At 39.3% G+C, this 24,544-nt stretch overlaps 1 protein-coding gene across 7 annotated transcripts in view; it reads left to right on the top strand.

The window, feature by feature from the left end:
• TBC1D5 (TBC1 domain family member 5) overlaps window positions 1-24,544 on the top strand; it is a 537,570-nt gene that overhangs the window by 289,434 nt on the left and 223,592 nt on the right. For all 7 annotated transcript variants that reach the window (XM_059920388.1, XM_059920390.1, XM_059920392.1 and 4 more), the window contains one exon: window positions 23,468-23,570. In XM_059920388.1, the coding sequence (XP_059776371.1) occupies window positions 23,468-23,570 (103 nt within the window). The remainder of the gene's footprint in view (window positions 1-23,467; window positions 23,571-24,544) is intronic.

Genomic DNA, 24,544 nt, shown 5'->3' with positions numbered 1-24,544 from the left:
GAAAATGTTATTTCTCAAAAGCTATATTCTTGTAACTATTTGGTTTTATATTTTCTATGTATTTTTCTTATAAATACGTATGTGTGTATGCGTGTAACACGCATACATGGCTATTTTTGTTTTCCCTTATGATTTGTCTTCACTGGTGCATTTTAGTTAAGTTGGCAAACCCGAGATGCAGGGAAGGCTGCTAGGAGGCCTATAGTTCATAGCCTGGGAGGGGGAGGTTGCAGACCTGCTTCCCCAGAAGGCTCTCCCAATGGCTCTCCCCTACATTTAGAGGAAGTCTCCTTGCCATCTGTGTATAAATTTGGGGACAGGTAACTTAGCTTGTAAGGTAAGGGTGTCCGTCTTATTTTAAAGCCACCAAATTGCCTAATAAAAGCTGAATAGCTTGAATAATTTTACTGCTTTAGGCAATACACCCTCTTTATTTATTTATTTATTTATTTTATTTTATTTTAAACAAATTTCATTTATTTATTTTTTGGACGCGTGGCACATGGGATCCTAGTTCCCTGACCAGGGATCCCATCCATGCCCCCTGCATTGAAAGCGCAGAGTCTTAGCCACTGGACCGCCAGGGAGGTCCCGATACACTCTCTTTAGAAGGCACTACGTGATCTCAAATGCATGGTTTTCAATCCAGTCGGTACAGCAGCTCATAGAGCAACAGGAGAAGAAAGGGAGACACACAGCTCAGTGAATGTTACACGGTGTTACTCGTTCACTAGCATCTGTGAGGGAATTTGGTGTTCTTTGAGTGTATATTTTGCTGAATGTCTCCTCTGTTTCAGGCCTGTCCTTTCCCTGCGGGAACAGGGTGGTGAGTGAGACAGACAAGGGCCTGCCATCACAGGATGTACATTTCAGGGTGGGGTGCTGGGGAGTGAGACAGTGTGCCCGTCTAGATGAAGGGGGTGATGGTAGAGGGTGGTGATTGCTGTGAAGAAATCAAGCAGGATAATAGGACAGCTAGACGGGTGGCTGCTTTAAGAGCAGTCATCGGCAACGGCATCTCTGAGAAGACGACATGTGAGCTGAGAAGTGACACATTTTAAAAAGCCAGCCATGTGAAGATGTAGGGGAAGCCCATTCCAGGCAGAGGGGGCAGCTGGTGCCGAGTCCGCAGTGAAAGTGGGCTGAGGGTTCAGAGAAACTGAAGGGAGGCCGCGGTGGCTGGAGGCGGGTGATTGCAGTAGGGAGGCCTGAGAGGTGGTCCTGCCGGCCACAGTGAGGAGTTTGGGTTTGGTCCCACTTGGAGGATACTGAGCAGGGGTATGAGGTCTGAGAAGAGAATTCTGGCTGCCACGCAGTGGGGTGAAGGTGGACGTGAGCACGGCAGCTGGGAGGGCAGCCAGGAGTTGGTTGCCGTGTCCCAAGTTCAGTGGTGTCGGTGACATAGACTGAAGATGAAGATGGGAGGAGATGAGGTGAGGACATACATTTTATATTTTAAAATACAAATTAGGTGTCATTATTTGTAGCTTTCTCACATTCCTCGGTTCTATTCCACTGTTACTAGTCTGTTTTGGGTCCTTTTTACCTCTTACCTGGAGTTTCTTACTTGTTTAACTGTTTTCTTTGGATCTGTTAACTTTCTCTTCCAGTCCAGCCCACGTGTTACAGCCTTGTTTTCCCAAAGCACATTTCTAGTCGTGCTCCTACTTGCCTAATCTAAGACCTTCTGCGACTCTCTGTGGTTTGCAGAAGATGTACTTAACCCAGACTCCCAAACACACACACAGTTCCCTTTTAGGGCTTTCCAGTTACCTTTCTGTTACTGACTTCTCGTTTAATTTCACTGTGGTCTGTGGGCAGACACTGTATGATTTCTCTTCTGTCAAATTTGTTAAAGTGTGTTTTATGGTTCAGAATGGGATCTATCTCTGTGAACATTCCATGTGAGCTGGAGGAGAATGTGTACCCAGCTGTTGTTGGATAAAGTGGTCTGCAGATGTCAGTTAGATCCAGTTGATTGATGACGTTGCTGAGTTCAACTCGGTCCTTACTGGTTTTCTGCCTGCCAGGCCTGTCCATTTCTGTTAGAGGGGTGTTGAAGTTGCCAACCGTGTGATAGTGGATTCTTTTATTTCTCTTTCCGGTTTTATCGGGTTTTGCCTTGCATAGTGTGATGCTCTCTTACTAGGTGCATACCTGTTAAGGGTTGTATGCCTTCTTGGAGAATTGATCCCTTTATCATTATACAGTGTCCTTTCTTATCTTTTAACTAGTGTTAGCATGGTATGTTGTTCTCCATCTATTTACTTTTAATCTACATGTGTTGTTCTATTTAAAGTGGTTTCTTAAAGGCAACGTATAGTTGGGTCTTGTTTTTTTGATCCACTCTGACAATGTCTGTCTTTTAATTGGTGCGTTTAGGTGGTCTACATTGATGTTCAAAGTGATTACTGATATAGTTGGATTATTATCTGTCATATTTGTTACTGTTTTCTATTCATTACCTTGTTCTTTATTCCTATTTTTGTCTTCTACTCTTTTCCACCTTTCATAGTTTTAATTGAGCATTTTAGATTATTCCATTTTCTCTCCTTTCTTAGCATGTTGGTTATACTTCTTTTACTTTTTTTCTTAGTAGTTACCTGGGATTTTGCAATATACATTTCAGCAAACCCACTTTCAAATTACACTCTACCACTTCAAAGATAGTGTCAGTGCCTTATAATAGCAAAATAATTCTAATTCCTCCCTGCTGTCCCTTGTATGATTTCTGTCATTCATTTCACTTATACATAAGCATATGTAAGCATATGTATCCATATGTATATATACACACAGGCATGCATAATTGAATACATTGTTGGTATTATTATTTTAAACAAATTGTTATCTGTTATATCAGTTAAGAGCAAGAAAAAAGAAAGTTTTTATTTTACCTTTATTCCTTCTTAACACTCTTCCTTTATGTAGATCAGAGTCAGAAATTATTTTCCTTTTTTCTAAAGAACTTTTAAAATAATTTCTTGTAAGGCAAGTCTACTGACAGATTCTCACAATTTTTGCTTGTCTGAGAAAGTCTTTATTTCTCCTTCACTTTTGAAGGGTACTTTTGCGAGATACAGAATTCTAAGTTGGTGGGTTTCTTGCCTTTCAACACTTTAAATATTTCAGTTCACACTTTTCTGTCTTGCATGGTTTCTGAGGAGAAGTTGGATGTAATTCCTTATTCCTATGTAGGTAAGATGTTTCCCCCCTCCTTTGAGGACTTTATCTTTGATTTTCAGCAGTTTGCAAATGATATACCTAGGTGTCATTCTTTTGGCGTTTATCCTGCTTGCTGGTCTCTGAGCTTCCTGGTTCTGTGGTTTGGTAGCTGACATTAATTGGGGGAATTTCTCAGTTATTATTTCAAATAGTTCTCCTGTTCCTTTTTCTCTCTCTTCTCCTTCTGATATTTCCATGATGTGTATGTTACACCTTTTATGGCTGTCCCACAGTCTTTGGGTGTTCTCTTCTATTTTTTTGTCTCTGTTTTCTTTGCTTTTCAGTTGTTGAGGATTCTATTGAGATATCCTCTGGTGCAGATTCTTTTCTCAGCTGTGTCCAGTCTACTAAGGAGCCCATTAAAGGCATTCTTCATTTCTCTTACAGTGTTTTTGTATGTCTAGAATTTCTTTTTGGTTCTTGCTTAGGATTTCCATCTTTGGCTTACATTGCCTGTCTGTTCTTGCATGCTGTCTACTTTATCCACTAGAGCCCTGAGCATGTTAATCATACTTGTTTTAAATTCCTGATTTCCTAATTCCAGCATCCTTGCTTTCTTTGGTTCTGATGTTTGCTCTGTCTCTTCGAATCGTTTGTTTGTTTTTTGCTTTTTGTTATGCCTTGTAATGTTTGTTGTTGTTGTTTTATGATAGCCAGACATGATGTACTGGCTGAAGGAACTGCTGTAAGTAGGTCGTTAGTAATGTGGTGATAAGGTGAGGGGAGAGGGGAAGTGTTCTTTAGACTTACGACCAGTCTTTTAGGGATGTGCCTCTGGACTGTGCCCTTCACAAGTGTTTCTCAGGTCCCCCTCCCCACCTAGATGGGACAGGATGGCAGAGGGGGTTGGAGTTGGGTATTTGCCTTTCCCCAGGTCAGTTAGGGTCTGATGGTATCCCAGCAGGTTAGGCTCTGGTTAACTAGTCTTCCCTGCAGGCAGGCCTTGTTAAGAAGAGCAGAGTGCTCTATTCAGATTGCCCCCTTTTCCCCCTCCCCTGTTGGACGCTGAGGGCATTTTTCTCTGATACTTACTGTGGGAACCTGGTCGAGCTCCTGGAAGTAAGTCTCACAGTATTGTGTGGGCCTCCCTGTGATGGGGTTTTCCTGGAGTTTTTGAACTCTCAGAGCTGTCCAGTGAGCTTCTAGCAATCTGTCAATTACAGTTCAGGTTTTCCTTCCCCAGCACTGGTTCCTGCCAGGGGTTTTGCTTGTGAGTCTTTGTTCTGGTAAGGGTGGCTCCCTGTATTTGCCTGTCTGTCTCTCCAATCTTGGGGACAGCGGTTTGCCCTGTGTCCTCGCCTCTCTTGGGAATCCAAGAAGAGCTGTTGATTTCTCAGTCTGCTCAGCTTTTTACTTGTTGTTAGGATAGAGTAGTGAAGTCCAAGCTACTTATATGCAGAACCAGAAAGCTGACGTCCCTCCAGAATTCTCTTTTAGACCAGTGCTCTGGCATTGTTTCCGGCACAGGTTTTTGCTTTCCATTTGCATTCCTCAGCTGCTCCTCTGCTGGAATTACACTTCCCCCCACTGCTCCCTGTTGGGGTCCTGACAGCTCATCCTTCAAGGCCTGAGTTCATCACCACCCTGTTCATGAAGCATGTTCCAGTCTTCACAACTGGAAATAATTTGTGCCGATTCTGTGTGCCAGTGGCATTTTCTTAATAACTCTGTGATAATGTTACTTAAGTTTGTTTCGTCTTATATTTATTTAGACCTGCCAATGTATTCAATCTGCCAATGTGTTCGATACATTTATATTAATCTCCTTGGCACTGCAGATGCCAAGACAAATATGGCATGGGCCCTTAAGAAGCTCAAAGTCTAATAGAGAAAGCAGACCTAAAAAAAGTTACAGTGCAAAATAGCAATACTGTGATGGAAAGAGTATGCACAGGAGCTCTGGTGTCAGCCCAGGTCTCATCTTTCAGACCTAATGGTAACCCCTGGAGGGCATGGACCAAATCTTACTTCTGTCACACTGTGCAGAGTCAGGGTTATGCTTATTAATAAACGCTCTTTGATGGTGAATCTTATCACTGATGATCGGTATTGTTCAATTTTAGTAATAACAGTCTCTAACATTTTCAATCTTCAGAAACATAAACACACTTAAAAAAATACTTTTGTCAGCCTTCTAGTCTGAGTTTAAACAAGATAATTGCGTCTCGTGAGCTGTGTTGTTGCCATCATTATTGAATGTATTCGATCTGAATATGTCACTGTATTAAATGTCATCTCCTCTTTCAACTAATTTTAATATTCTTTTCTTTTACTAACTCTTTTTTGCCTCAAAGGGTTTTGTATTCATTTCAATTAATTGTTCCTTATCTCAACCTAATGAGGTTGTTACTGTTCTCATTTTTATTACTGAATGAAAAAAAACAGCTGAAAATCAAAAGGTAAATCAAGTAGCTTCCAATTTACAGCATTTCTAATTCAGAACTTGAATCGTCCATTCTGAACCAATTTTGCCATGCTTCAAAGGCTGTAACATTAAATGAAATTCAGTATTATTTAAAATGATGGGAAATATTGAGTTCAGGATAAAAGATCATTTCCATATTAGATACCAAAGAAGTCTGTTATTTGGTCTATCAAGGTCTATTCTAAAAGTATATTTATAGTGTCTATAACATCATTTGCAAATTAACATATTTATAAGCTATTGCCAAACATATTTATAATCTATGGCCCGTCTTTTCTTCAAATGCGTTCTCCCTCTCTCCTGAATTACATGATTAAAATTCTTTAACTTACTTTTATTATTGTAATGGTGCCTATGTTTAACAGTCGATCTGACTGCCTGTCGGGTTTCCTGGTCGTTGTCTTCAGCTTCTGGTCTTTCATGTTTCTGTTTATTGTAGGGTTCTTGGGGTTGGCAGTTCAGGCAGCTCACTCATAGTTCATTCCGCTCTGTCCCACTTGAATCTCCATGACGTGGTTAGATCTTTAATGATCCAGCCTTCTCATTTGATGCTCCCTTTCATTTGTATTTCCCATATGGGCCAAGCTTTAGATGTAATCTATTTCAGCAAACTTTCTTTCCTCAATTTTTTTTTATCTTGTCATTTGATATTTTGTGGATTCATTAATAATTGCTAACATTTTCTCTTTAAAACAACAGATGTAAAAATTCCTAATGTTGAGCATTTTTCCACACCGTTTTTTTTTTTTTCTGTTAAAAAAAAAAAAGAAGGAAACAAGATGGCGGAGTAGAAGGATATGCTCTCACTGTCTCTTGCGAGAACCCCAGAATCACAACTAGCTGCTGGACAGTCATCGACAGGAAGACACTGGAACTCACCAAAAAAGATACCCCACATCCAAAGACAAAGGAGAAGCCACAGTGAGACGGTAGGAAGGGTGCAATCACAGCAAAATCAAATCCCATAACTGCTAGTTGGGCGACTCACAAACTGGAGAACACTTATACCACAGAAGTCCACCCACTGGAGTGAAGGTTCTGAACCCACATCAGGCTTTCCAACCTGGGGGTCCGGCAACGGGAGGAGGAATTCCTAGAGAATCAGACTTTGAAGGCTAGTGGGATTTGATTGCAGAACTTCGACAGGACTGGGGGAAACAGAGACTCCACTCTTGGAGGGCACACACAAAGTAGTGTGCGCATCGGGACCCAGGGGAAGGAGCAGTGACCCTGGGGGAGACTGAACCAGACCTACCTGCTAGTGTTGGAGGGTCTCCTGCAGAGGCGGGGGGTGGCTGTGGCTCACCGTGGGGACAAGGACACTGGCAGCAGAAGTTCTGGGAAGTACTCCTTGGCATGAGCCCTCCCAGAGTCTGTCATTACCCCACCAAAGAGCCCAGGTAGGCTCCAGTGTTGGGTTGCCTCAGGCCAAACAACCAACAGGGAGGGAAGCCAGCCCCACCTATCAGCAGTCAAGTGGATTAAAGTTTTACTGAGCTCTGCCCACCAGAGCAACAGTCAGCTCTACCCACCACCAGTGCCTCCCATCAGGAAACTTGCACAAGCCTCTTAGATAGCCTCTTCCACCAGAGGGCAGACAGCAGAAGCAAGAAGAACTACAGTCCTACAGCCTGTGGAACAAAAACCACATTCACAGAAAGATAGACAAGATGAAAAGGCAGAGGGCTATGTACCAGATGAAGGAACAAGATGAAACCCCAGAAAAACAACTAAATGAAGTGGAGATAGGCAACCTTCCAGAAAAAGAATTCAGAATAATGATAGTGAAGATGATTCAGGACCTCGGAAAAAGAATGGAGGCAAAGATCGAGAATGAAAACTACACTAGAAGGAATCAATAGCAGAATAACTGAGGCAGAAGAACGGATAAGTGACCTGGAAGACAGAATGGTGGAATTCACTGCTGCAGAACAGAATAAAGAAAAAAGAGTGAAAATAAATGAAGACAGCCTAAGAGACCTCTGGGACAACATTAAACACAACAACATTCGCATTATAGGGGTCCCAGAAGGAGAAGAGAGAGAGAAAGGACCTGAGAAAATATTTGAAGAGATTATAGTCGAAAACTTCCCTAACATGGGGAAGGAAATAGCCACCCAAGTCCAGGAAACACAGAGTCCCATACAGGGTAAACCCAAGGAGAAAGAGAAACACGCTAAGACACATAGTAATCAAACTGGCAAAAATTAAAGACAAAGAAAAATTATTGAAAGCAGCAAGGGAAAAACGACAAGTAACATACAAGGGAACTCCCATAAGGTTAACAGCTGATTTCTCAGCAGAAACTCTACAAGCCAGAATGGAGTGGCATGATATACTTAAAGTGATGAAAGGGAAGTACCTACAAACAAGATTACTCTACCCAGCAAGGATCTCATTCAGATTCGATGGAGAAATCAAAAGCTTTATAGACAAGCAAAAGCTAAGAGAATTCAGCACCACCAAACCAGCTCTACAACAAATGCTAAAGGAACTTCTCTAAGTGGGAAACACAAGAGAAGAAAAAGACCTACAAAAACAAACCCAAAACAATTAAGAAAATGGTAATAGGAACATATGTGTTGATAATTACCTTAAACATGAATTTAAGGACGTTTAACCAACCAAAAGACACAGACTCGCTGAATGGATACAAAAACAAGACCCATATATATGCTGTCTACAAGAGACCCACTTCAGACCTAGGGACACATACAGACTGAAAGTGAGGGGATGGAAAAAGATATTCCATGTAAATAGAAATCAAAAGAAAGCTGGAGTAGCAATACTCATATCAGATAAAATAGACTTTAAAATAAAGAACGTTACAAGAGACAAGGAAGGACACTACATAATGATCAAGGGCTCAATCCAAGAAGAAGATATAACAATTATAAATATATATGCACCCAACATAGGAGGACCTCAGTACATAAGGCAACTGCTAACAGCTATAAAAGAGGAAATCGACAGTAACACAGTAATAGTGGGGGACATTAACACCTCACTTACACCAATGGACAGATCATCCAAAATGAAAATAAATAAGGAAACAGAAGCTTTAAATGACACAATAGAACAGATAGATTTAATTGATATTTATAGGACATTCCATCCAAAAACAGCAGATTACACTTTCCTCTCAAGTGCGCATGGAACATTCTCCAGGATAAATCACATCTGGGTCACAAATCAAGCCTCAGTAAATTTAAGAAAATTGAAATCATATCAAGCATCTTTTCTGACCACAATGCTCTGAGATTAGAAATGAATTACAGGGAAAAAAAACGTAAAAAACACAAACACATGGAGGCTAAACGATACATTACTAAATAACCAAGAGATCACTGAAGAAATCAAAGAGGAAATCAAAAAATACCTAGAGACAAATGACAATGAAAACACAATGATCCAAAGCCTGTGGGATGCAGCAAAAGCAGTTCTAAGAAGGAAGTTTATAGCTATACAAGCCTACCTCAAGAAACAAGAAAAATCTCAAATAAACAATCTAACCTTACACCTAAAGGAACTAGGGAAAGAAGAACAAACAAAACCCACAGTTAGCAGAAGGAAAGAAATCATAAAGCTCAGAGAAGAAGTAAATGAAATAGAAACAAAGAAAACGATAGCAAAGATCAATAAAACTAAAAGCTGGTTCTTTGAGAAGATAAAACTGATAAACCATTAGCCAGACTCATCAAGAAAAAGAGAGAGAGGACTCAAATCAATAAAATCAGAAATGAAAAAGAAGTTACAACAGACACCACAGAAATACAAAGTGTCGTAAGAGACTACTACAAGCAACTCTATGCCAATAACATGGACAACCTGGAAGAAATGGACAAATTCTTTGAAAGTTTTACCTTCCAAGACTGAACCAGGAAGAAATAGAAAATATGAACAAACCAATCACAAGTAATGAAGTTGAAACTGTGATTAAAAATCTTCCAACAAACAAAAGTCCAGGACCAGATGGCTTCACAGGTGAATTCTGTCAAACATTTAGAGAAGAGCTAACACCCATCCTTCTCAAACTCTTACAAAAAATTGCAGAGGAAGGAACACTCCCAAACTCAGTCTATGAGGCCACCATCATCCTGATACCAAAACCAGACAAAGATACTACAAAAAAAGAAAATTACAGACCAATATCACTGATGAATATAGATGCAAAAATCCTCAACAGAATACTAGCAAACAGAATCCAGCAACACATTAAAAGGATCATACACCATTATCAAGTGGGATTTATCCCAGGGATGCAAGGATTCTGCAATATACGCAAATCAATCAATGTGGTACACCATATTAACACACTGAAGAATAAAAACCATGTGATCGTATCAGTAGATGCAGAAAAAGCTTTTGACAAAATTCAACACCCATTTATGATAAAATCTCTCTAGAAAGTGGGCATAGAAGGAACCTACCTCAACATAATAAAGGCCATATACGACAAAGCCACAGCAAACATCATTCTCAATGGTGAAAAACTGAAAGCATTTCCTCTAAGATCAGGAACAAGACAAGGATGCCCACTTTCATCACTATTATTCAACATAGTTTTGGAAGTCCTAGCCACAGCAATCAGAGAAGAAAAAGAAATAAAAGGAATACAAATTGGAAAAGAAAAAGTAACACTGTCGCTCTTTGCAGATGACATGATACTATACATAGAGAATCCTAAAGATGCCACCAGAAAACTACTAGAGCTAATCAATGAATTTGGTAAAGTTGCAGGATACAAACTTAATGCACAGAAATCTCTTGCATTCCTATATGCTAATGATGAAAAATCTGAAAGAGAAATTAAGGAAACACTCCCATTTACCATTGCAAAAAAAAGAATAAAATACCTAGGAATATACCTACCTAGGGAGACAAAAGACCTGTATGCAGAAAACTATAAGACACTGATGAAAGAAATTAAAGATGATACCAACAGATGGAGAGATATACCATGTTCTTGGATTGGAAGAATCAATATTGTGAAAATGACTAACTACCCAAAGCAATCTACAGATTCAGTGCAATCCCTGTCAAATTACCAATGGCATTTTTTACAGAACTAGAACAAAAAATCTTAAAATTTGTATGGAGACACAAAAGACCCCGAATAGCCAAAGCAGTCTGGAGGGAAAAAAACAGAGCTGGAGGAATCAGACTCCCTGACTTCAGACTATACTACATAGCTACAGTAATCAAGACAATATGGTACTGGCACAAAAACAGAAACATAGATCAATGGAAAAGATAGAAAGCCCAGAGATAAACCCACGCACCTATGGTCAACTAATCTATGACAAAGGAGGCAAAGATATACAATGGAGAAAAGACAATCTCTTCAATAAGTGGTGCTGGGAAAACTGGACAGCTACATGTAAAAGAATGAAATTAGAACACTCCCTAACACCATACACAAAAATAAACTCAAAATGGATTAGAGACTGAAATGTAAGACCGGACACTATAAAACTGTTAGAGGAAAACATATGAAGAACACTCTTTGACATAAATCACAGCAAGATCTTTTTTGATCCACCTCCTAGAGTAATGGAAATAAAAACAAAAATAAACAAATGGGACCTAATGAAACTTAAAAGCTTTTGCACAACAAAGGAAACCATAAAGAAGACGAAAAGACAACCCTCAGAATGGGAGAAAATATTTGCAAATGAATCAGCGGACAAAGGATTAATCTCTAAAATATATAAACAGCTCATGCAGCTCAATATTAAAGAAACAAACAACCCAATCCAAAAATGGGCAGAAGACCTAAATAGACATTTCTCCAAAGAAGATATACAGATGGCCAAGAAGCACATGAAAAGCTGCTCAACATCACTAATTATTAGAGAAATGCAAATCAAAACTACAATGAGGTATCACCTCACACCAGTTAGAATGGGCATCATCAGAAAATGTACAAACAACAAATGCTGGAGGGGGTGTGGAGAAAAGGGAACCCTCTTGCACTGTTGGTGGGAATGTAAATTGATATAGCCACTATGGAGAATAGTATGGAGGTTCCTTAAAAAACTAAAAATAGAATTACCAGGGGATCCAGCAATCCCACTACTGGGCATATACCCAGAGAAAAGCATAATTCAAAAAGACACATGCACCCTAATGTTCATTGCAGCACTATTTACAATAGCCAGGTCATGGAAGCAACCTAAATGCCCGTCGACAGACGAATGGATAAAGCAGATGTGGTACATATATACAATGGAATATTACTCAGCCATAAAAAGGAACAAAATTGGGTCATTTGTTGAGACGTGGATGTATCTAGAGACTGTCATACAGAGTGAAGTAAGTCAGAAAGAGGAAAACAAATATCGTATATTAACACATATATGTGGAACCTAGAAAAATGATACAGATGAACCGGTTTGCAGGGCAGAAATTGAGACACAGATGTAGAGAATAAACGTATGGACACCAAGGGGGGAAAGTGGTGGGGGGGTGGTGGTGGTGGTCGTGTGATGAATTGGGCGATTGGGATTGACCTGTATACACTGATGTGTATAAAACTGATGAGTAATAAGAACCTGCTGTATAAAATAAAATTCAAAAATTAAAAAAAAAAAAAAAGAAAACCCACAGATGTGTGCTGTCCAGTTTGGTAGCTACCAGGCACATGTGGCCATTTAAGTTGAAATTAATTTGCATTAAATAAGATAAAATATGTCTTCAGAAGCCACATCTCAAGTGCTAATGGCTACTTTAGAGGCCAGCACAGAGATTGGACATTCCTATCATCATAGGAAGTTCTACTGGACAGTGCTGTGTAAATAATTCATTGTTGTCATATTATTGTGCAGTATATGATAGGAATGTCTGCATTTTATTTTTTATTCATAGTGAACTTTTAGATATGACCTCTGCGCAATATTTGCTTTTGTTTCCTTTCTCTGCCCTTAAGAAACCTCCATGAATTTTTAAAGTGTACAAGTCTTATCTGAGTTTTTGATCAAATTTAGTTATTATGTTATATTGTAGTGAGCAGCTTGAAATTAGACTAGTTTGAAAATGTTTTCTATATTAATAATATACAAAAGTGATTTTACAAAGTTGTTGGCTTGTTTTTTGTTTGTTTGTTTGTTTGTTTTCTTTTTCTTATTTAAAGTCCATCTTCTGCACAGTTCTCGTTTTTGCGAGAAGTACTGCCTGTTCCCTCGTCCAACATTGATTGTCACACTTTACAAAGTTAAGATACCCTAAATGTTGGTATCTTTTATCTTTTACACAGTTTCCTCCAAGCCTCTTTTTTTTTTTTTACTTAAATAAAAACCAAATTCCTCAGGGAAAGAAGATTTTTACAAGCAATTTCGGAGCAGAATTGATTTTGGTGTGTGTTAATGCAGACAATCTGCCCAGTGTTAAAATGTTACAGAGAAAAAAACCCACACAAGCTGCCACATTCGTGTGATCACACCAAAATAGCAGCTTGTATTTATATTTTCAGTCTCCTCGAGGTGGACTGCAGGCACACACGAATGAGTGGCTGTACTTGGTGTTGTGTTGTGATTTTATTTGATGCAGGCACAGTACATGCTTGTGCGTTCACGACCAGCCTTCGCATATGCACTTGTTCACAGCCACGAAAGTGAAAACTACAACACAAGCCGCTCTCTGTGAGTTGCCGGCAACCTGTGTGTGTGTTTCCTAAATATTAAAGAGGCGGAGAAACAAATTTTCAGGAACACAAGAAACAATTCTTCCGTCAAATGGCCTGTAGTCCTTCCGCATTTGACAACACTTAAGGTAAAAACAAAATATTGGATTCTCGTGGTTGCATATATATATTTAGAAATGTGTGTTTTCCTGTACTGCTCATGTTTTTGATGTGTATTTTTCTCATTTCTGTTCCATTTAAGCATGCAGATTCTTACCACACATTTGTTCCAATTTATGGGATATTTTTAAACTTTAAAAAAATTTTGTAGTCTTTGAGTGAAAATATAGGTGTATTTGCTGCAGTCGTGGTGCTTTGATTGGCGTCCTGGCGCTCCCTGTCTGTGGAATTCGGGAGCAGCGGTCCATGTAGTGGCAGCAGAGTTACATCACTCTGAGCAGCTGACCAGAAGAAGTTTTACTTTTGAGGTCCTCCTTGTTGTAAATTAAGCCAAAAATTTTTAGCACTATTTGTAGTTGTGGGTTCACATATTGATTATGAGAAGGTTAAAAAGTAAAGTCTGGGGGGGTGGCAAAGTAATGCCTCATCCTGAAACATTCCTAGCTGCCCTAGCCTGTACAGTAGGGTAACAGTATTATCGGAACTTTCACACATTTGGAATTGACACCGCTTAAGTACTTCAAGGGTAAATGCTTTCAGTTGTTTTAAAATTTTTTCTTAATTGCTGAAAAAGTGCAAAATAAAGTCTGTATTTTCAGTGTGACAAAGCCTTGGACTTAAAGTGCATATTTCTATCTACCTATTTTTTTTCTTAATTTTTCACCTTTATGGTATCACTAACAAGATTTTTTTTTTTTTTTTAATTTGAGACAGAGCGGCAGTGGGGTAGAGGGCTTGCTATGTTAACTCAGGGCATTGGAGAACTAGAAAGAACCTTGGATGGAAACCTCTATTTGGATGGTGACAGATACCACTCCCTGAAAGTCCAGCCTCAGCTGCACTGTCCTCACTATCATTCTTTGATATTTCCTGTCATCCTAACCCTTCTGGTTTGTCTTCTCACCTGTATGGCGATTTCAAATTCCCACCTTCCCTGTTAGGCTCTTGGAGATTTTTCTGCTATCCTCTTGGGCTGGATCACACCCTTGTCATCACAACAGATTCCTACTTTCTTTCTGTTCACCTCCAGTTTATGGCCTGTGAAAGCTATATGTTGCTTATATATTCATTAGTTGCAAAAAACAAAGGTAGCAGAACTGTGGTCTGGCCTTTGTTATGCTTTGCCTTTTCACCTCCAGTCCTTGAGTTCATGATTTCATTCTCATTTTTCATTGGTTTGTTTATTTGTAGGTTTGTAGATTCATTTACTCATTCAACAAATACTACTTGAGAAATTACTATGTAGCAGCTGCTATTCCGGACGTTGAGGATCCCGATAAGGAAAATAGTGCCTCTTCTGTTCTGTTGTAGACCCTGCGTATTTTATCGTAATATCTTCCTTTTAAAAATATCTGTAAAATGTCTACTTTCTCGCCTAGATTTTCTTAAGTACTTAGTTTTTCTGTTTTATATCTTTCATATTCCCCAGTACCCGGCAGCCATAATAGGCATTTGTGTCATTGGTAGTCATCTACTTAAGTCCTTTTATTTTGCAAACGCGTAAAGTTGAAGCTCAGAAAGAATGACTTAAGAAAATACAACTTGTTAACGGCCGAAATGGAAATAACACCTGGGACTCCAGGTCTTTCCACAGATCTGTAACATGTTATGTTAATCTGGTTTGCCTGAGTTTAACGCTTTTTCAGTTCTAGAAGCATTTGTCAAATTCTTCCTGTATGGAGAGCACTCTGTGGAGCACACAGGACATGAAAGCATGAGTGTTGTCTCAAATCTTATTCAGAAAGTTCTAGAGGTTCAATACATAGGTACTGTTTCTGCCCTCTGGGTTCGTATGTTCTAATGTAGAGTTTCTCACCCTTGGGAGTATTGACCTTTTGGACCAATTAATTCTTTGTTGTGAGAGGCTGTCCCACGCAGTGAGGTGTTAAGCAGCAGCGTCCCTGACCTCTGGCTGCTGAAGGCTCCGTGGGGCATGGTTTTTAGATCTTTCCAGGGCATCAGGGTGTCTTGTCTGACAGGAGGGTTCTCTGATGCAGTGCTTTAGAGCTTTCTGAGATCTTAACAAAGTATTTTACATTCACACCCTTGGTTTCATCTTCAGACCTTGTTTTTCTGACGGTGTCTTACATTCGATCTTTGCCCAGAAGCAGTGTCTTAAGGCTTCATTTGTGACTAGAGAGGATGAGAAGGAGAACAGGTTGTATTTTCAAGCCCAGCAAGTCCCAGCACCTCTGTGTTGAGCAGTTCTTCCGCGTTCCTCCTTTTCCGTTCTACTGTAAATAACAAGCAGCACCCGGCAGCAGCTTCAGCACTGCCTGGGCAGTCTCCTTGGCTAGATCACCCAGTGTATCAGGTACGTTTTCAGTATTCCAGACAACTAGAGGCTGCTGTGTTGTCAGTACATAATAAGGAATCTTTTCTCTCCACTTTTCTTGTGATGTTCTCCTCACTTTGATTTACGCCCTCACTGGCAGCCTCACGGGCTCTCTGGCTAATCGTCTCTTTCAGGTCCTTTAGTCTTTCACTGAGGTCTCTGCAAGGTCCTTCCAGCTGCTGTCCAGTCCTATAGACACCTCTACCACATATTTTATTGTTTTTTTTAAAAACAGCCCAGTTTCAGGTATCCAAACCTCTGTTCATCATCTATTTGCCGTATAATACATCAACCAAAATGTAATCACTTGGAACTATAATCATGTATTGTATTTCATAGTTGCTGGAGATCAGGAGTTTGGGAGCAGCTGTGGTCCTGGCTCAGGGGTCTCTCCTGAGCTTGCAGTCAGGTGTCAGCTGGAGCTGCGGTCATGTGGGGGCCTAATGAGGGCTGGAGGACCCGTCCCTGTGGGTTCCTCTCGATGTGGGTCTCGCCATGGCACTGCTTAAGTGTCTTTTCTCCAGAGGATTCTTCCCCTAAAGCAAACAATCCAAGGAGGAAGGGCAGTGTGTTAAAGAATTGGCAGATGTATTTTTAAAACCACCACAATCCATATGTAGCTTCCCAAGTTTCCCAGATAACCTTTTCCATTCTGTCCAGCCGGAAGCGGAAATGTGGATGCGGCCTGATGGGGGCTGAGGGAAGTGTGAATTTTGTGGTCACATGTCATGGCCACTCCCATCCCAGTGGCCACAGGTCACTGAAGAGGATGCTGGGAAGTTCAGTCCGGCCGTGTGCCTGGACTGAGGAGAAAGCAGATTTGGTTGAATAGGGGGGATGGTGAAATCATCAACCAACGTAGGGAGGACAGGAATAAAAAATATGTAGTGTGCGTCCTTTCATTTTATATCAAATTGCTCCTCTATGGTTTTTGCGTGATTTTTTTTTTTTTCAGTTTTCCTTGAATAAAACAACAAACCAGAGAAAGGTATTATAGTTATTTTGGTGTTTAATAGTATTCTAGGGAGTTTTCATCCGCTCATTTTAAGTTTTAGATGGATGCTGGTAGTGAAGTTCTGGTTCTAAAGTACCGACATAGCATCAGTTATTGTTCCTTCAAGCCCTCCTGTGCTGCTCCATCCTCCTGCGTGACTATAAACCTTCCCTGAGGGCTTTATTTTTTCCCTTGGGGCATCTTATTGAATACTTGCAACTTCAGTAATTCAGCTGGGCCCAGTGCTTTGTCTGTTTTAATACTTCTAATTACCTAATTATGTACTATTATGCAGTGACAAAGCCCTTTGTCATTTCACTCTTTTCTTAACCCTTTTCTTGCTTAGGAAATGTTCTTTTTGTCTCTTTGTTGTCTGAGGAACTCTCCATCATAGACACCCCAGATATTTGCCTAGCTTCTCTTCATCCTCTGTCTGTGTTATGAGCGACCACAGCCCTGTGTGAAGTTTCTGCGTCTTTCCAGTTAGCTCCCATCAGGCACCTGGGTTCCTGGTTACTGGGTCTGACGTTGTTGTTTAGCTGTACTCCATCCCTCACCTCCTGACTCGTTCCCATATGCTGCAGTTGCATGGGAAGATATACAAAAGGCAAATAGAATAGTCGGGTTATCACAACCTACTTTCGTGACAGAATTAGTGCCATTTATCATTCATAGAGCTTAGATGTCCACAAGCATCCATGAGTAAATACAATGGAAACCAACTATGTTTTTCAAAATTATAGTGATCTGTACTTCAGGATAACTAAAAATTGGCAAGGGTAAATTTTTCTTTATATATATGTATTTTAGATAATAATGAAAGAAAAAAGGATAGAGTTGTAGTCTTGCCATCTTACCACCTCTAATGAATTAATACATCTAGGCAATGATCATCGATCATCACAGAAAGAGACAGAAGCTAAAAATGTATGCCTCCTGATGGAAGTACACAGTACCATCTGTACCCGTTAGCTATTGCTGCATTGTAAACCACCCCAAAGCTTAAAAGAACAGCAGAATTAATTTTGTTGATGAACCTCCAACTTGGGTAGGGCTGAGCAGGCAGTTTGTCTCTGTGCCACATGGTGTTGGCCAGGCCAGCTTGAAGGTTAAGGACTGGCGTCGTTGGAAGATGTGTTCACTTTCCTGCCTGGCTGTTGGAGCTGGCTCTCAGCAGAGACCTCTGGAGCTGTGGCTGGAACACCTCCCCACGGCCTCTCCTGTAGCTGCTTGACGTCCTAGCAGCACAGCGTCTGGGTTCCACGATGTGTCCAGACGGAGAGGCAGACAGAAGCTGTGTCGCAGCGTCACTTGTGCTGTCTTCTCTTTGTGAGAAGCTCGTCACTGAGGACAGCGCATCTGCAGAGGGAGGGAAGTTAGGCTCCTCCGCCTTTGTATGGGAGGAGTGCCAAAGAATTCGTGAACATGTACTAAAGCCACCGTGCCACCCATGAAGGTTTTTGTTGAAAGTTGAACCTGAACCTGATGAAGTCTCAAGACCTACCTACCAGTTTATAGGAAATACAGCGGGGGGGATAGGAATGTGTTACGTAACAAAATGGAGGAACAATAAGTAAAATTCAGAATGTGGGAAGTTTCTACAGGGTAAAGAGCCTGGTTTCTTTAACAAATACATTGTAAGAGAGAGAGGGAAGGGGAGAGAGGAAGGAAGGAAGGAAGGAGATGAAGGGAAGGGAGGGAGGAAGGAAGGGAGGGAGGGAGGGAAGGAAGGAGGGAGGGAGGGGCAAGTCTATGGAGTAAAAAACTCTTAAGAGATATATCAGCAAATTGCAGTGTAAATTCTTGGATCTTGATTGAAACAAACTGAAAAATTTTTAGGGAAATTTGAACTTTGATTGTATATTTGATTTAATCAATCGATTATTTTTATTAGTTATAGTGTTAAAGTGGTGCTATGGTTATGTTTTTAGAGAGTCTTTATCTTTTGGAAATACACACTGCAATATTATAGGTGTAGTGATGTCTCAGGTTTGCTTCAAAATGCAACATTGAGAGAGGAGGATATGTAAAAAAAAAAAGAACTGATTAATGGTGAAGCTGGGTGATGGCTACTCTGCAATTCAGTCTACTATTGTCTCTTTATAAATGCTGGAATTTATAATGAAAGATTATAATGAAAAGATTATATATGAAAGATTTTAGATAATGAAAGATTTTTTTAAAACTTAAGTTGAAAACTATACTGCCTACGAATGTGGGGTTATTTCAAGATACAAACCAAAACGCAGACAGCAGACTTTTATATCTCTTGATGTTAGTTTGCACTGTGTAAAATTTGTCTATTTAATACCTGTACACATCTTGAGAGAGAAACTCCTGCATTTTAAATATTGATCAATTAAGTTAAAACTGAATTATCACCTTTTTTTTCCATCAGGTAAAAATGTTCGATGGTATTAGTCTAAATCACATCATGGAATACTTTAATATTAATTTGTCTTTGCTTTTTATCTCTATCAGAGTTTCATCCTCACCTGTTTACCATCTCCACTTTCATTTCTGGCCAAATGCAGGAATTACTTCTCTTGACTTTCATTTTCTAATAATAATTTAGAATTTATCTTCAGTTCCCATTTATTGTGATTCTTTTCTCCTTTTACTTTCCTATCAGATAGTTTGGCTTGACTGAATCATAGATGTCTCTAGCTTCAATCCTAAATTTTTTTTTCTCTATCTCATCTTTAATGAATATACTACCATTTCTCTTTTTTGCATGAAACTGTAAAGTCACTATTGATTTTTCAAAATCTTCACAGTTGTTGACTCCAGCCTCAGTCTGTATTCTGTGATTTTTGTTATTGTCTCAAAACCAGATTTGCCTTTCCAGTGATATTCGGGTTAGACTGCTGTTCAAATTACCTGCCTTGAATCAACACCAGATGTCAGGGAAGCTATTTTGAAACTTAAAACCTATCATCAAAGCTGCTTATCACTATTCCTAGAGAACCTACTCACTACTTTTCTCCCTTTTATTTCTGATTCCTATAGATGGAATGCCTTTTCACTTGAAGCCTGTTAATACGAAACCAAGTATTTGTTGTAGGAAATATGTTATTATTCAGGTATATTCATCAACCTTATGACCTAGGTTCTTCTGTGTAACTCTAAACTCATGGAATTTTACTTCAATGCATATCTCTGACACATTGTTTAGCAAAGCAGTTGGGAAGTACTGCTAACCTGCTAACTACCCAGATATACTGGAGCAGGTATTAATCTCTCTGCTTCCGTTCTCCTTACCTGTTACCTTCTGAACTGGACTCTTTCAGCTTATAACTTCTCTGAATGTCGTCTCTTTTTCCAGCTTCTGAAAATAGCATAAACTTTTGTTTCTTTTTTGGAACTCTTCTGAAATCTTCCCATGTTACTTGTTTGATGCGATGGATTCTTCACCAGAATTTGGAGAACACCTCACACTTTTCTAAAAAAGAGGATATCCTGAAACTTCCTAAACTGACCCTTCAGCATTGTAGACTAGAATTGTGGATGGTGTGCCATCACATAGATATGCTCTGCCTGCCTAATACGCGTTTTCAGTTGATTGGGTATTTGCTAAAAGTGGGTAATTTAAATTATCTACCTGCAATTTGATTCTTGTAGCTCTCTAGTTTTTAGTCTTGCGAGTGGTTAGTATGCATTTAAATGAAACTGTGAATTGATATGTAGTATAATTTACATTTTTAGTGGTAAGGTATTATATTCTTACTTTATATAGTTCATGGATATTTGTTACAAAGTGAATGTTGTAGGTTTTAGTACTTTCTCCCATAGTCCATTCAGACTGCAGTGACTGTAGGGAATCTGGTGTTGCCAGTGTTCATAGACAATTTCCAAAGCATAGTTATGGAAGGGGACACACAAAATCACTCAGCCGTGTGATCTGTCCAGATCCTGGGACAGGAAGCCTACTTCGCGACGGGGCTAGATTTAAGTCATCTGATGAGGAAGGAGGGGAAACAATTTCATCTCAGAAGGGTTACTCTGTTTTTACTTTAGTGACTAAGTTTTCCCAAGAAATTTCTTCTCAGCATTTTATTAACTACTTACCTATCTTTCATCCTGATTACTCTAATTTGGGAAGTAAGCCTACTTCACGACAGGGCTAGATTTAAGTCACCTGATGAGGAAGGAGGGGAAACAATTTCATCTCAGAAGGGTTACTCTGTTTTTACTTTAGTGACTAAGTTTTCCCAAGAAATTTCTTTTCAGCATTTTATTAACTACTTACCTATCTTTCATCCTGATTACTCTAATTTGGGATATTTGACTATCTAAAAGTTTTAGCAGCTTTCTTTTGTCCCAAATAAGTCATTTAACAAGTTTTTCTGTTTCTTTCCTGCTTCAGTGCATTTGACACCTTTCTGGAACTTATAGTTATTATTCTTGCTCTGCATCTGCTCTCAGGTAATTTCTCTCCTCTGTAGGAGCCGTGGTCACTTGTGCCTAGTCAGGCTCCTGAGCTTGAGTGTGGGCTGCCCGGAGGGCCATCACATTAAGATTTATGCATGGACTTGAGATAACCTTGTTCAGGCCCATGGGCTGTTGATTACCGGCCCCCCAAAGAGGGGCTTCCTTGCTGGTAGAGAGCAGGTCAGATACCTGTGTCTGGGGACAAACTGTACATCCAAGGGAATTTCAAGCAAAAGTCAAATGAACAGATGAAGATGAAACAGGCTGTAATTTATTATAAAAATTAGGCCCAGGAAAGAGATGCTTCACAAACCATTAGCATAGTCCACCCAGGATCCCAGCCTGAACTGGAGAGAAAGTTCTAACTCTCACAGGGTGCCCGGAGAGGATCAGAAGGAAGCAGAAAATAGCAGAGGTCGCCAGAAATAGGAAGCAGTAAACCATCAGAAATTGAATAAAATAACCATTGCTGCCTTCACGAGACTAACGAAGGAGCATTTTTCTGTTTCCTTGATGCCCTGTGCCTCCGTGCTCTAGGTGCTCCTCCTTTTCAGCCTCTTGCATATTACATATTCTCGTGTTTTCTAGTTCCAAAGCCACCTCATTCACATCTTCATCACCTAAAGTACCAGCACTCAGAGACTAGCAGTCACCTCTCTTCCTGAACGCCTGCTGCCAGGCGCTGTTCTTGGTGCTTTCACGTTATTTCATCTTGATCACAAGATCAGTATTATTATCCCTACTTATAGATGAGGCCGTTAAGCAGCCATTTACTCAAGGTCACACAGCCAGCAATTACGCAACAGGAATCTGAACTCCGGCTTTTCTTCTCAACCTCAGTATAATGTCCTCTTATCTCCTTCCTGCACTCTCTCCTCCTGCAGGCTTATTCCACTTAGAGTTACTCAAATACTGTCTTCTTTGGTACTTCCCTATTCAGAAATATAGAGTCACTCTGTTGCTTTTCCTCAGTTGTAAATACTGAATTCAAAGCTCTTTTCTGCACCTCCCACCTTTTCTTCTGTCCTGTTGTCCTGCTGCCAAGTGGCAGTACTTCACGGAAGTATTGATACTTTCCTTTTCATTACTAATACCATACAGTGCTCTACATTTGGAATACTCTTTGCCTTCTGTGTCTTCATAGCTTTCCTTCTGATTTGGTTACTTTTCCCACACATGTTCCATGTTCCTCCTCTCCTATAAATTCTTGTTCAAACCTTTTGTGATTGAACCCATTTGACTGCTTGTTTCTAGATGACATTCCCTCTTCCCTTATAGGCTCGTCTCTTGGTATTCATAGGAGATTAGTTCCAGGACTCCCGCAGATACCAAAATCCATGGATGCTCAACTCTCTTGTATAAAATGGAGTCATATTCTCATATAATCTATGCATATCCTCTCATATACTTTAAATCATCTCTAGATTTCTTATAATACCTACTACAATGTAAATGCCATGTAAATGGTGGCTGGCATGCTGGCAAATGCAAGTTTTGCTTTTTGGAACTTTCTGGAATTGTTTTTCCCCAAACATCTTTGATCCACGGTTGGTTGAGTCTGCAGATTTGAAACCCAGGGATCCACAGGGTTGACTGTATATTCACTGTGTATTGCACTGCTCTGTATTTGTTCTTTGGGTTGTTGCAGTCGTAAATTCTTGCGTTATAAACAACTATTTAAGCTCCTTTCAGGTGGATACTCTTGCCCTTTTGTATTTCACATTACCTCAAAGCACCTGGTAGAATTTTTGATCCAGAAATCATTTAAGCAATACTGACTAACTCGGTCCATTTGAAGTCTTATGTTTTAATCAGATAAAACTAATGGTGTGGTCATGTATAATAATTTAAATCATGATATTTGCATCAAAAAAAATAGGATAATCATTTTTTTTCACAAAGTTGGTACTTACAAAATCACAGTATACCAAATGGGGTAAAACAGAGCAATCCCCACACCAAATGCACAGGCTATAATTTGTTTTGCTTAAAAACTGTTGTATTCATCATGCATCTGATGACATTTACATATGAAGACATTTGAAATATGTAGATGTTGAAGGGTATCCAGTAGTTTCCCTTTTTCTTGCCCTTTTTTCTTTAACACATGAGTCCCACCTATGGCATAAGTTGCCTGGCAAATACAGACTTGTACTAAAACCACAAGCCGCCCATGGCACCTCTCAGAGATGAGAATTTGAGGGTAATTCTTGGAATTGTGCTAGTCGATTTCAATCCTGTGTTTTCTTTTTTCAGGTTTCCTGAAATGCAGTTTTTCCAACAAGAAAATGTGAGAAAAATTCTTACAGATGTTCTTTTCTGTTATGCTAGAGAAAACGAGCAGTTGCTTTATAAACAGGTAATGAAAATATCGTACAGGTGGCATCCATTGACTCAGAATTTTCTATACAGCTTGACAAATGATAGAGCAATAACGTAGCCTTTATTGTATCCAAAGTTGCATCATAATAGTAAAGCAATCAAAGAGCTGCTTGTCAGCTGCATGGTGAGAAAGGTAAGCTCATTGACGCACATATGCTTCTTCCTTATTATAAGACATTCCACCAAATTGTCTTCTATGAGGCATTCAATCTTTGCTTTCAACTTTTGGGAGTTTGTTTATAAACAGCATCTTTGAAGGCAATCTAGTAATAAAACTTTTCAGAGCTGTATATATAAATATTGTTTTTAAGTACAGCATTTATAAATATCTGGCATGTCATGTAGAGAATAATCAAATGTCCTTTTACTCTTCAAAATCTACCAGTAATAAAACTGCAGAAAGTTCCTTTAAACTTTCTGAAATTTATATGATACTCTTGTGATCTTGATGTTTAATTCATCTCGTTATTAAAGAAGATTATTGGATTATGTTTATTCTTTTCAAAATGTAAATTTTTTATTTAATACATAAAGAAGTATCTAGGTTTGCACTTAACCTTATGGGGTTCCAATAAAAGTACGCAAAGTTAGATATTTTTATGTATTTCTCAAAATGCATATTAAGTGAGAATTCAAACTATATTAATATATTCTCCAACAATCCAAAGTTATGACATCCAACTGATGACAACCCAAATTCAGTGTAATATAACAGAAAACACCTGCATGGTGAGAGCAGTGTATTTAATTTGAGATAAACTTGATTCGTTTAAAGATAATAAATCAAGTCATATTACAGTTGTCCTAAATAATGTATTTGTTATTGTATACATAGAATATCCAAGGGAACTAATTTTATCTTAGTTTCGATACTAGTAATATGTCTTTATATTAATTACATGGTGATATTTAGCTTTTAGAAAGGGAAATGGAAAAATATATCCTACTCAT

The sequence above is a fragment of the Balaenoptera ricei genome, chromosome 4 (assembly GCF_028023285.1).
Source record: "Balaenoptera ricei isolate mBalRic1 chromosome 4, mBalRic1.hap2, whole genome shotgun sequence".
In the NCBI taxonomy this organism is placed as follows: Eukaryota; Metazoa; Chordata; class Mammalia; order Artiodactyla; family Balaenopteridae; genus Balaenoptera; species Balaenoptera ricei.
The sequence above is the reverse complement of the archived record's forward strand: the minus strand, read 5'-3'. Positions and strand labels throughout refer to the sequence as shown.